The sequence below is a fragment of the Neoarius graeffei genome, chromosome 26 (assembly GCF_027579695.1).
Source record: "Neoarius graeffei isolate fNeoGra1 chromosome 26, fNeoGra1.pri, whole genome shotgun sequence".
NCBI lineage: Eukaryota > Metazoa > Chordata > Actinopteri > Siluriformes > Ariidae > Neoarius > Neoarius graeffei.
The window spans coordinates 43,782,104-43,794,164 of record NC_083594.1 but is presented as its reverse complement, the minus strand read 5'-3'; the positions used below and the strand labels follow the sequence as shown (position 1 = coordinate 43,794,164).

General features: G+C 43.3%; 1 protein-coding gene across 3 annotated transcripts in view; it reads left to right on the top strand.

Annotated features, from left to right (window-relative positions):
• The first annotated feature begins 426 nt into the window (after positions 1-426).
• The window catches only part of cpne5b (copine Vb), a 304,129-nt gene continuing 292,494 nt past the window's right edge, over positions 427-12,061 (top strand). For 2 of the 3 annotated variants that reach the window (XM_060910664.1, XM_060910665.1), the window contains exon 1: positions 427-649. In XM_060910664.1, coding sequence (XP_060766647.1) covers positions 540-649 — 110 coding nt within the window. In that variant the 5' untranslated portion in view covers positions 427-539. The remainder of the gene's footprint in view (positions 650-12,061) is intronic. The other variant, XM_060910663.1, reaches the window with a different exon arrangement.

Below are 12,061 nucleotides of genomic sequence, written 5' to 3'. Positions count from 1 at the left end.
CCCAGGACCTTCTTGCTGTGAGGCGACAGCGCTAACCACTACACCACCGTGCCGCCCCCGCCTACAGCCTTTCATATAAAAACAAAAACGGAACTGGTCCAGGATCTGCACTTTAATTTCAGAGCTGTGGTGGTGATTAGTGATTTGATTCAGCACTGCGGATATTATTGTCCTCGCGCACCTCTGTGATTCAGCGCGCGCGGAGAGAGAGAAAAGGGGGCGGAGCGCGCTGCCGCGGCTTTCCGTCCTGCGCTGCGTGCGGACGGCGCGCGCGCAGCCTCTCCGCGCCCACGTGCGGCACAGAAAAGGTCCGCGCGCGCTGTTCCGCTCCATCCACCAAGCCGCTGTTCAACCGCACCCCGCTCTCCCCTCCTCCACTTTTCCCTTCTTTCTTCATTCAAAACAACTTCTCTCACATCACTCAATCAGTGTTACAGGACTTCCTTCCTTCCCTCAGCTCCCCCTTCCTCCTGAGTTCCTGGTCAGAACCGAAAGGGGTTCCGTTCTTTTCGGCGTGTGCCTGGCCACGCGTTTTACTCATGGAGGGAGACGTTATGGACAAGCTGGACGACATGGCCTCGGTGTACGAATTCGACCCGTTTACAGGCAACATTCCTGCAACCAAAGTGGAGCTCACGGTCTCGTGCAGGTAGGAAGTGTCCGCGTGGAGGAACGCGCGTGCACAAGGAATTCTGCACGCGACAGAAATGATTCTGGGAAAGTTGATCAAAGTATCATTTAAAAAAAAAAAAAAATAATAATAATAATAATAATCAATGCCTTTTGTATTTTCTCATTGTTTCACAGGACAGGATTAGTCTTCAGTATTTATGCAAATTGTTATTAATTGTTAATTAAATGCATGCTATGTCTCACGCGCATCTCTCGATGTTGTATTTCACATCAGGGATCCCTCTGGACATGGACTGGTTTGGTCATGGGTGGGGACGGATGCCCGCATTCCACTAAATGCATTATACATGACAGCAGTGTGCTATTAGAAGAAATGCTGCTTCTGTATAAAACCCTGATGTCAAGTGGTGTGGAAGTTTTCACAGATTTCTCGTTCTGCATCCACATCTTCAGCAGCTCTTTGCACAATGGATCATTCTCATCGCATGTTTACTTGGCAGAGAAAATTAGTCTACCATCAACCCTTTTACAATCAGGGTGCAAAGTTTGTGTCAAAATTCAAATTGATTCAAACTGGTTCTCGTACCAGTTTTTAAGCGAAGGACAAGTTAAAGAACAGATTTCAGGTCATTTTTTTGGTATGGTAGTTTTGCGTAATCTGCTATAAGATGGGAGAAACAAATGAAGTGATTCTCAGAGAGGACTTTTTTTTTTTTTTTGACAATTCAGAATCCAGTACTTCCATAGTGCTTTTAAATATAAGGCTGTAAGTTTTGTGTTAGTCGTCTCTAATATTTATGTCCCAATATCTTGACCACGTTTTAGGATGAAAATAATCGTTTTAGATGTGTTATTTTATATTGAAAAATTAGCTGTCTCGGAGAGGACTTTTTTTTGACACAATTACATAGTCTGAAAACTTACTGGCATTCAAGATTAAAACTTAACTATGTTTCCAATGATATGGAACCAAATATTTGTTTGATGGTATAAAGAATGATTTAAGTGCATCCCTTCTGGAGCTACCTGTGGTCAAAAAAGCACACGAGTAATTTTGCTATATTGCCATACATTCACCAAAAATAACGTTATCACCAATTTTTTTTTGCATGGTAAATAGAGCTATCACAGGGCTACAATAAACAACCAAGTTTATTTAGTCAAGCCTTTTGATATTGAAGATAATAAGTGTTAAATGTGATTTTTAGCTTGCGTACCCTGATTGTAAAACAACCCTTATGCAAGTGTGTGTGTGCGATGCATCCTGTGGATCAGAAATCCTTCTCCTTTCCTTTCTTCACTCCTCCTTAGATGACCCGAGCACCACTCACATTAAGGTTCTGCGAGAACATCTTTGCTAAGGGTTTTCAAGTGCTTTATTTCCATAGCCGATTACTCAAGAGTCCTCGTGCAACTTTCTGTGAGTTTGTTTGAAGAAAACATCCGTACGTTTGAAACGAACCCTGAGATCACGCCGCTCCACAAGGAGTGCCGAATAATTCACACACTTTCAATGAAGTAAGGTGCTGCACTTTTCGTCCATTAGCATTCTATCCGAATCGGATCCACTCGGTTTTGGTTATGTGGAAAACGGTTTCTGTTAATTATGTATCAGTTCAGAGGAGGATAAAATTCTTGCAGCTTTCCTTCCCCTTTCATGCTTGGTTATTAAGGAGAATTTTATTATAGGAGCTTTGAACAGGGGTGGCACGGTGGTGTAGTGGTTAGCGCTGTCGCCTCACAGCAAGAAGGTCCTGGGTTCAAGCCCCGGGGCCGGCGAGGGCCTTTCTGTGCGGAGTTTGCATGTTCTCCCCATGTCCGCGTGGGTTTCCTCCGGGTGCTCCGGTTTCCCCCACAGTCCAAAGACATGCAGGTTAGGTTAACTGGTGACTCTAAATTGACCGTAGGTGTGAATGTGAGTGTGAATGGTTGTCTGTGTCTATGTGTCAGCCCTGTGATGACCTGGCGACTTGTCCAGGGTGTACCCCGCCTTTCGCCCGTAGTCAGCTGGGATAGGCTCCAGCTTGCCTGCGACCCTGTAGAAGGATAAAGCGGCTTGAGATAATGAGATGAGATGAGATGAGATGAGCTTTGAACAGTCTGTTCATGTCATAGTTGGTATAAAAAAAAAAACCAAATCAGTGTTGTTATGGTGCTTCTCAATGACCACTCTGATTAATCAAGGGCAAATCCCACTCTGTTACTCATCGCTTGAAAAATCATAACAGTTAGAAGTAAACCAAAACTCCAAAAGTCGTGGAGATTTTTGCCTACTCTGGTGATGGATGCACTGGTTAACGCTAAGTGATCTCAAAGACTGTACTGGACAGCTTTGGGCACTTCGTTAATTTCCCAAATCGTATTATCGTAGTTGTGGTTCGAGGAATTTAACTGCTTGAGACCACCTGAGACCAGCTTCATATACATTATTGATGACATCATCTGCTGGGAGTCACCACTCTTGAAAAATGTCCGTGCCGCAGTGAGTGACACCCTGCTGTGAGTGACTGGCGCAGAACTTCAGCTTAAATTACAGTTCATACTCCAGTTCACACTGCAGATGCTTGAAACCTGTGGTAAGAATCCACACTAACGTCTTTCGTGAAGTCTGGTCTGGTGATTGGCTAGTTTTTATTTTGTTCTGGTTTGAATCATGTACAGATAAATGTAGAAGAAGAGGACAATGAGGATGCCCAGCTTCTCACTTCTGTTTATTATTGAACCTCGAACAGAGATTTGTTTTTAACACGCCGTTAATCAATACATGGCAATGCAGACCTGCTGGAGTGAATTGCGACCCACGTCGAGGAAACATTTGAGACTCACAATAGCGATGCATAATAAGTATGCTGTGCATTGGCAGAACTCCAGTTCTCGCTCATTATTCAAATCTTTCTACCCGTTTATAATAGCAACCATCTATTCTCTTTCTGAGCCTACCATTAAAATGTCTTCCACTGGAACAGTAACTATTTCTGCAGGCAACACATGCTCATTATAGCAGATCCCATAAATATAGGTCAACACTGGTGCTTAATGGGCACTATTAGACCCATATGTATATGTAGATATTTATTTGTAATATCAGAATCTGCATATGCACTTGTTGACCACTTTAATAGAAACACCTGCGCACATGCGATGATCCGATCGGCCAATCATGTAGCAGCGGCGCAATGCATAAAACCATGCGGATCAAGAGCTTTTCGCTATCAAATATCAGAAACATGATCTCAGTGACTCTTTGACCATGGCATCGTGGTGAGTGCCAGACAGACTGGTTTGAGTATTTCACAAACCACTGATCTCCTGACGTTCTCAGAAGTTATACAGAATGGTGTGGAGAAATAAAAAATATCCAGTGAGCGGCAGTTCTGTGGATGGAAATCCCTCATTCATAAGAGAAGTCAGGAGAGAATGGCCAAACTGCTTTAAGCGAACAGGAAATGCACGATATAGTCACTCAAATAACCACTCTTTACAACCACGTTGATCAGAAAAGCATCTCCGTATGAACAACATGCTGAACCTGGAGGAGGTGGATGAACTAAGAGAGCATCGGGTTTCACTCCTGTCAGCCAAGAACCAGAAACTGAGCCAACAATGGGCACTGAACCTGGAGTGTTGAGGACTGGAAAAAGACCAGGGTGATGTTTTTCTTTTCTTCAACCTTCCAGTTTCCGTGAGTCCGTGTTGTGCATCCTGAGATGCTTTTCTGTGTAGCACGGCTGTAATAAGCGGTGGATAGTTGCACGAATAAGCATGTTTCTAATAAAGTGGCCAGTGAACGCATATTACTTCACACGTGCAAGTCAGCAACCGTTTTGCCTTAGAAGATTTTGCATGTAGGTAACGTCATGTTTATTTGTCAAAGAAACAGGAACAGGAAATGCTCAAAGGCGACGACAGGGTTACAGGGGCCTGAGAGCAGCAATAATAATAATAATACAAACACTTTCAATTGAGGGGCGGCACGATGGTGTAGTGGTTAGTGCTGTCGCCTCACAGCAAGAAGGTCCGGGTTCGAGCCCTGTGGCCGGTGAGGACCTTTCTGTGCGGAGTTTGCATGTTCTCCCCGTGTCCGCGTGGGTTTCCTCCGGGTGCTCCGGTTTCCCCCACAGTCCAAAGACATGCAGGTTAGGTTAACTGGTGACTCTAAATTGACCGTAGGTGTGAATGTGAGTGTGAATGGTTGTCTGTGTCTATGTGTCAGCCTTGTGATGACCTGGCGACTTGTCCAGGGTGTACCCCGCCTTTCGCCCGTAGTCAGCTGGGATAGGCTCCAGCTTGCCTGCGACCCTGTAGAACAGGATAAAGCGGCTAGAGATAATGAGATGAGATGAGACTTTCAGTTGACATTATTTTAAGGCCCAGTCACACAGCCAAAACTTACGATTTACGCATGAATTGCGCATAAATTTCGAGTCGTGCGCGATTCATCAGTGCTGTGCGTAATTCATAAGTTTTTTTGACGTGGAGCATCAGTAGTTGTCAGTGGATGTTCGACGAATCGGGTTTGTGCGCGATTCCAGGTTTTGAGCTGCTCAAAAATATTGATCACGCACAAGTATGCGCGATTGTGCGCCGTTTAACGTAATTCGTGCGTCCTTTGCCGTAGTTCTGACGCGGACAATGCGCGACATATGCGTGGACCGTTAGTGGTTGATCGCAAGAAATTTACGGCTACCGCGCACGTCGATGACTTTTCACTGACGAATAACGCACATATCACGCATGTCTCGCTGTAGTAACACGTACATTTCACTGATATCCACTGACATGCGCGCTCTATGCGTCGTTCATCAGTGCTAGTGTGCGGTTCATGCGTGCTTATACGTGGTTCATACGCAGTTTATGCGTGGAGTGTTCGTCAATAAAAACCAGAAATTGTCCCTCTTTTGACCCCATGCGCTGATGTGCGTGATTTGTAAGTGATTGTAAGTGATTTGTACGTAGTTCATGCGCAATTAATCTGTGATTTTCGACCACGCACACCCCCCAAAAATGGTCAGTTTCTCCACTGACAATCACGCACAAGCCAACTTTAAACGTGATTTATGCGTGATCGGCTGTGTGACTGGGCCTTTACATACAATTCTGTAGAGGTGCCAATAATTTTGCCACATATGTGTATATGATGAACTGCGATTACTAGAAAATAAGTTATTATGAGTGATTTTTGTTGGAGGAAATATAGGTTAACCCTTTAAGGGTTCTTTCGTTGTCCTTCCTGGAGAAAATGTAAAGGTTCTGTAGAACCCTAGAACAATGGAGAACTCCTTCAGAAACGCTAAGAACCAGTGTTGTATTCGAGTAACTAAATCTCGAGTCCAGTCTCGAGTCCCCAGTGTTCGAGTCATTAAAATTTTTTTTGAGTTGAGTCCGAGTCGAGCCCAACACTCCAACTGCACCATTTGACAGTGGCTGTTTCAGCACCATTAACATTAGTTTGTTCCTGAACGTGACGAATGAACAGGTGAACGTGCGTTCTGTTTGTCAGGGAGTGCGAAGTATTTTGTCAGAGATGGTTGGGAGACGGATGTAAGTGCAGAAGGTGTGTTTATTAATACAAGTGAAGACAATCCAGAACGGCAGGGAAAATCGTAAAACGGTGAAACAGGCAATAGGTCGAGCGAGGCACAAGCAGGCTATCGTAGACGAGGCAGAATCAAAAACGAGACAGGGAATCAGGAAAGCAAACAAGGAAATAAGGCTCGGTAATGTGTCAGCAACGCAACGCAATACTTCGCGAAGCAAGTGCGTTTTCACAATTTTTATATAGGCACGCTAATTGCGCCTTAATCCTGTGCAGGTGCGAGTCGTTTAAAGCACATGCGCTGTCGGGAGCGCGCCCAAGAGTCTATCTGATGCACGTGCCAAGGCAGGCAGGTGTGACACTCTTACATAAAATTAGTACAAAATCAATGTAGCTATAAATATCTTATGCCAAATTATTATGGTATGTTACAAAAAATAAAGAAAATATCAGAGTCCTCGTCTCCAATTTACGAGTCCGAATGCAGTTAGTGCACGAGTCCGAGTCATCAGTGCTCAAGTCCAAGTCGAGTCACGAGTTCTTAAAATTAGGGCACGAGTCGGACTCGAGTACGACAAGCCTGCTAATAACACCTAATACTCCAAAGAACGTTGTATCTCTAGTTATTTGATTGGACAATTCAATTCATTCTGTGTTAGCTTATCTTGCCCATTATTTCAATGGGTGCTAATTATTTTGTAATTGACTGCACATGTGATTGTATCTGGAAGTCCAACAAGTGGTCATTTGTCCAACAACTAGTTATTTGTGTTTCTCTTCCATTTGGAAGGAAATGTAATCCTGGTCTTCACAGTCAGATGGTAGCACGGCCATGATATTGGGTTCTGTTTTAAAATAAGCGAGTGTATATTCATACCATATGCTGGATGTAACAGTGTCGTTCTCTCAAAGATCCTTCCAGATCTTCCGCCTCATGTGGCATGACTGTGTCCTTCATTAAACTCCTGAAGAGAAAACAGCTCCTGCAGCCACATCATGGATATTCACATCACTAAATATACATCAGCAATTATTCTAGCCTTGCTTCAAAGATCACGCTCTCGGCTTGTTTTCCCGATGAAAAGTGCTGCTGTATGTTGTCACACACGTCATCTCAGCCATATTATTGATGCAGTTTTGGAGAAGGCAATGTTATCTTTCATGGCTTTAATGGTGATAAGTCCATCCTCCATTTTCAGGTCCGTAATTAGTCTCAGCACCTTCAGCGCTCTTCCTTTCACATCTTTCTGTTCATGCTTTAGAAGAGTGCTGTGATCTCTTCTATCTGCTGAGCATGTTCTGCTTGTGGATGGAGTTGTTAAATAATGCAGGAATCACACACAAACTTGAAAGGGAAGGCGTTTCTCTGAAACACTGTCTTTCAAATGTGTTCTTGTTTAAAAGCGATTGTTTTGTGGCCCATTCTGATTGGCTGAAAGAAAGAAAGAAAGAAAGAAAGAAAGAAAGAAAGAAAGAAAATTAATTGTAGGATCATTCGTAGAGGAGAGATTGTTTTGTGTCCCATTCTAATTGTCAAAGAAAGAAAGAAAGAAAGAAAGAAAGAAAGAAGCAAGCAGAAAACTCAAAACCTAACCAACTCTAGGAAAGTTAGTATAGCAGACATTGTTTTGTGTCCCATTCTGATTGTCTAACAAACAAAAAAACAAACAAAAAAAGCAAAGCCCAAACAAATATAGGAGAGATCATACATGAGAGATTGTTTTGGGTCCCATTTTGATAGTCTCAGACAGACAGACAGACAGACAGACAGACAGACAGACAAAAACAAACAAATAAGCAAAAACCCAAAACCTGAACAGATATAGGAGAGTTCGTACGAGAGATTGTTTTGTGTCTCATTTTGATTATTACAGACAGACACAAACAAACAAACAAACAAAACCCCCAAAATCCAAGCAAATAGAGGAGAGTTTGTACAGGAGAGATTGTTTTGTGTCCCATTTTGATTGTCTCACACAGACAGAAACAAACAAACAAACAAACAAACAAGCAAAAACCCCAATACCCAAGCAAATATAGGAGAGTTCGTACAGGAGAGATTGTTTTGTATCCCATTTTGGTTGTCACAGACAGACAGACGGAGACACAAACAAACAAGTAAAAACCCAAAACCTGAACAGATATAGGAGAGTTCGTACATGAGGGATTGTTTTGTCTCATTTTGATTATTACAGACAGATAGACACAAACAAGCAAACAAAAAACCCCAAATCCAAACAAATATAGGAGAGTTTGTACTGTACAGGAGAGATTGTTTTGTGTCCCATTTTGATTGTCTCACACAGACGGAGAGACAGACAGACACAAACAAGCAAGCAAAAACCCCCAAATCCAAACAAATATAGGAGAGTTTGATGGGGTTTACATTAGACCGTATCAGCGGATCATCAGATTAACGTTTTTAAAACGATTAGTGTGCACACAGCAACGCCAATACACGATTCGCGTGCACACAGCAACGCCAATACACGGATAAGCTCGGCTCCGCAGGCATCCTGCGCTCCAAATCACTCCACCCTGAACAGCGAGTGCCCTCTGGAGGGTGCGCACTCCGGCCCTGCGCAACTCACAGAGCGCGCGAGTGAAGCGCACGAGCAGTGATTCGGGACTGAGCCGCTGTGTGTGTGATCCCAGCGCATATCACTTACCACTTGCAAGTGGAAGGATGGCAAGCCTAAAGACAATCATAACTACACAATGGGCAGTATTTGCATCAGTATTTGCAGTATTTTCATACTTTTATACTCTTTAATGAAAGGTGATACAAGGCGGAAGTCCGCGCTGTTTTTCAGCAGTCGCGTCACATGACCAACGCCAGCGAATCAGGAAGGTGGATGTCACAGTGACGTTGTCCAATGACGACACCAGCTAGAGCTCAGCACAGCGTATCCGCGTATTCTCAATGTTTACACAGCACCGGACCAGACACGATCTGGATTGAATACGTGGACCCTGGCGGATTCCCGTTTCCCGGCGTTTTAATGTAAACGGACAGTGCATCCGCGAAGAAAACGAGACAGATACGGTCTAATGTAAACTTGGCCTTTGTACAGGAGAGATTGTTTTGTGTCCCATTTTGATTGTCTCACACAGACAGAGAGACAGACAGACAGAAACAAACAAGCAAAAACCCCAATACCCAAGCAAATATAGGAGAGTTCGTACAGGAGAGATTGTTTGTGTCCCATTTTGATTGTCACAGACAGACAGAAACAAACAAACAAACAAGCAAAAACCCAAAACCTGAACAGATATAGGAGAGTTCGTACATGAGAGATTGTTTTGTCTCATTTTGATTATTACAGACAGACACAAACAAACAAAAAACCCAATACCCAAGCAAATATAGGAGAGTTCGTACAGGAGAGATTGTTTTGTGTCCCATTTTGATTGTCTCAGACAGACAGACAGACAGAAACAAACAAACACGCAAAAACCCTGAAATCCAAACAAATATAGGAGAGTTCATACAGGAGAGATTGTTTTGTGTCTCATTTTGATCGTCTCAGACAGAGAGACAGACAGAAACAAACAAACAAACAAGCAAACATGCAAAACCCCCAATGCCCAAGCATATATACCGGTAGGAGAGTTTGTACAGGAGAGATTATTTTGTGTCTCGTTTTGATTGTCTCAGACAGACAGACAGACAGACAGAAAGAGAGAAAGAAACAAACAAAAACAAAAGAAAGAAAGAAAGAAAGAAAGAAAGAAAGAAAAGAGCATGACAAATGAATGTTTTCCATCCATCCATTATCTATACTAAGCTGGGAAGCTGGAGCCAATCCCAGCTTCAGGCGGGAGGCGGGGTACATCCTGGGCCGGTCGCCAATCCATTTCAAGGCTTGCGCTGAGACGAAGAACCATTCACACTCATGTTCACACTCATAGGCAATTTAGAGTAGCCAGTTGACCTCATCCACATGTCTTTGGACTGTGGAAGGAAACCGGAGCATCCAGAGGGAACCCACGCAGGCATGAGGAGAACATGTAAACTCCACACAGAAAGACCTCCAGTCAGCCACCAGGCTCGAACCCAGGACCGGCTTGCTGTGAGGCAGCAGTACTAATCACTGCACCAAGTCATACAACAACAATACAGTGTACATGCACTTACAGTACGGTGCTCTGCAAGTCATATTGGAGAAGCTTTTCTTGAAAAGCCCTAATTTTTCTTGAACAAACAAAACAGTAAAATGCACTTAAATGCACTTTATCCCCTCTGCGTGATTCAGCTGTCTCTCTGCGGATGTTTCAGCCTGATGAAGCGGAGGAGGTGAGACAGAAAAACACGACTGTGGCTTTGAGCTTGTAAGTGCAGTACACAGAAGTCCTGCTGCAACACACATGATTTCACTCCTCTGCCCTCCTCAAGCCTTCACAGAAAATAAAAATGATGACTTCTCTATTAATATGTAATTACATTTCGGCGTAGTTTCCACTTGCCCTTGTTAAAATCCATCTCACTGTGATAAAGCATCAAAACTGTGGAGTTTTAAAAAAGACCTCGGCTGGTATTGACTTGTTAACCTATGGAGGAGGGAAGAAGACAACAGTGGGATTAGGGATCAAGAGAAGAACAGATTAAGGAGGCGTAGCGTTCTCGGATCCTCAGCGTGTTGTCTACAGCAGGGATGCGAACTCCTGATCTTTTTATCAGTAGCCTTGTTGTGATTCTCTGAGCAGGTGAAATAAAAGATTGTGCAATCATAGGCACAGTGGGGATTTATCTGAGAAATAATGCTGCATATCTATACACCTCGAAAAGTTTATTTTAAGACTGTCTACCACTTCTTTATCGGCTTGGCATGTTCAGTCACTCAGTGTACCTTTACTGTTTTAGCTTCATGATGTGTGTGAGTTTTTTTTTCTCTTGTTGAAATGCCTCTCTGCAGGTTGCTATGAAAAGCAGAGAATATGAGTGTGGTGCAGGTGAGGACACAGGAGGCATTACTGCTTCATTGTATTCCACGGCACCTTTCTCTTTACCAAAATGCTCTTGTGTGGTGAGCGTCTCTGAGTGCTGTGGATGGCACGGCTCTGTTCCTAACCCCTGCTAGTCCCCCTGAGCTCTCTGTCCCACCGGCCTGCTGGTCACTTCTCCTGCTCCTGTTCCTGTTGACCTGCACTGATGTCCTGTGGAGTACGCCACTCATAGCACGGGGTATATACGACAACTCTGTCAGTCGCCAGAGAGAGAGAGAGAGAGAGATTCTTTTGTGTCAAAAAAAGATGGTAGAAAAAACTTAAGAAAACAAATATACACAATATAGCAGAGATTGAATTACGTCCCATTCTAATTGTATGTTTCAGAAACAAAGAAACAAAACAAAAAAAAAAACCACCCCAACAAAAAACCCCAAAACGAATTTAAGAGAAAGAAAGAAATACCCCCCACTCCAACCAAAAAACCCCCGAAACAAATTGAGGGTAGAAAGAAAAAGAAAGAAAGACTAACCAACTGACCAACTCGCCAACCAACAAAACCCCCAACCAAGAATCTCCAAGAATCTTTTCCTCTGCTTGAGATCTGAGAGCGGAACTTTTTTTCCAGTCTGTTTCTTGAACAGTTTAAAATAACAGGGATTACATCGTGGCCCAAAGTCAAGGAAGGAAGAAAGAAAGAAAGAAAGAAAGAAAGAAAGAAAGAAAGAAAGACTCTCCAACCAACAACCCCCAACAAAGTCAATGTAGAAAGAAAGACTGACCGACTCTCCAACCAACAAACCCCCCAACAAAGTCAATGAAGAAAGAAAGAAAGAAAGAAAGAAAGAAAGAAAGAAAGAAAGAAAGAAAGAAAGACTCTCCAACCAACAACCCCCAACAAAGTCAATGTAGAAAGAAAGCCTGACCAACTCTCCAACCAACAAA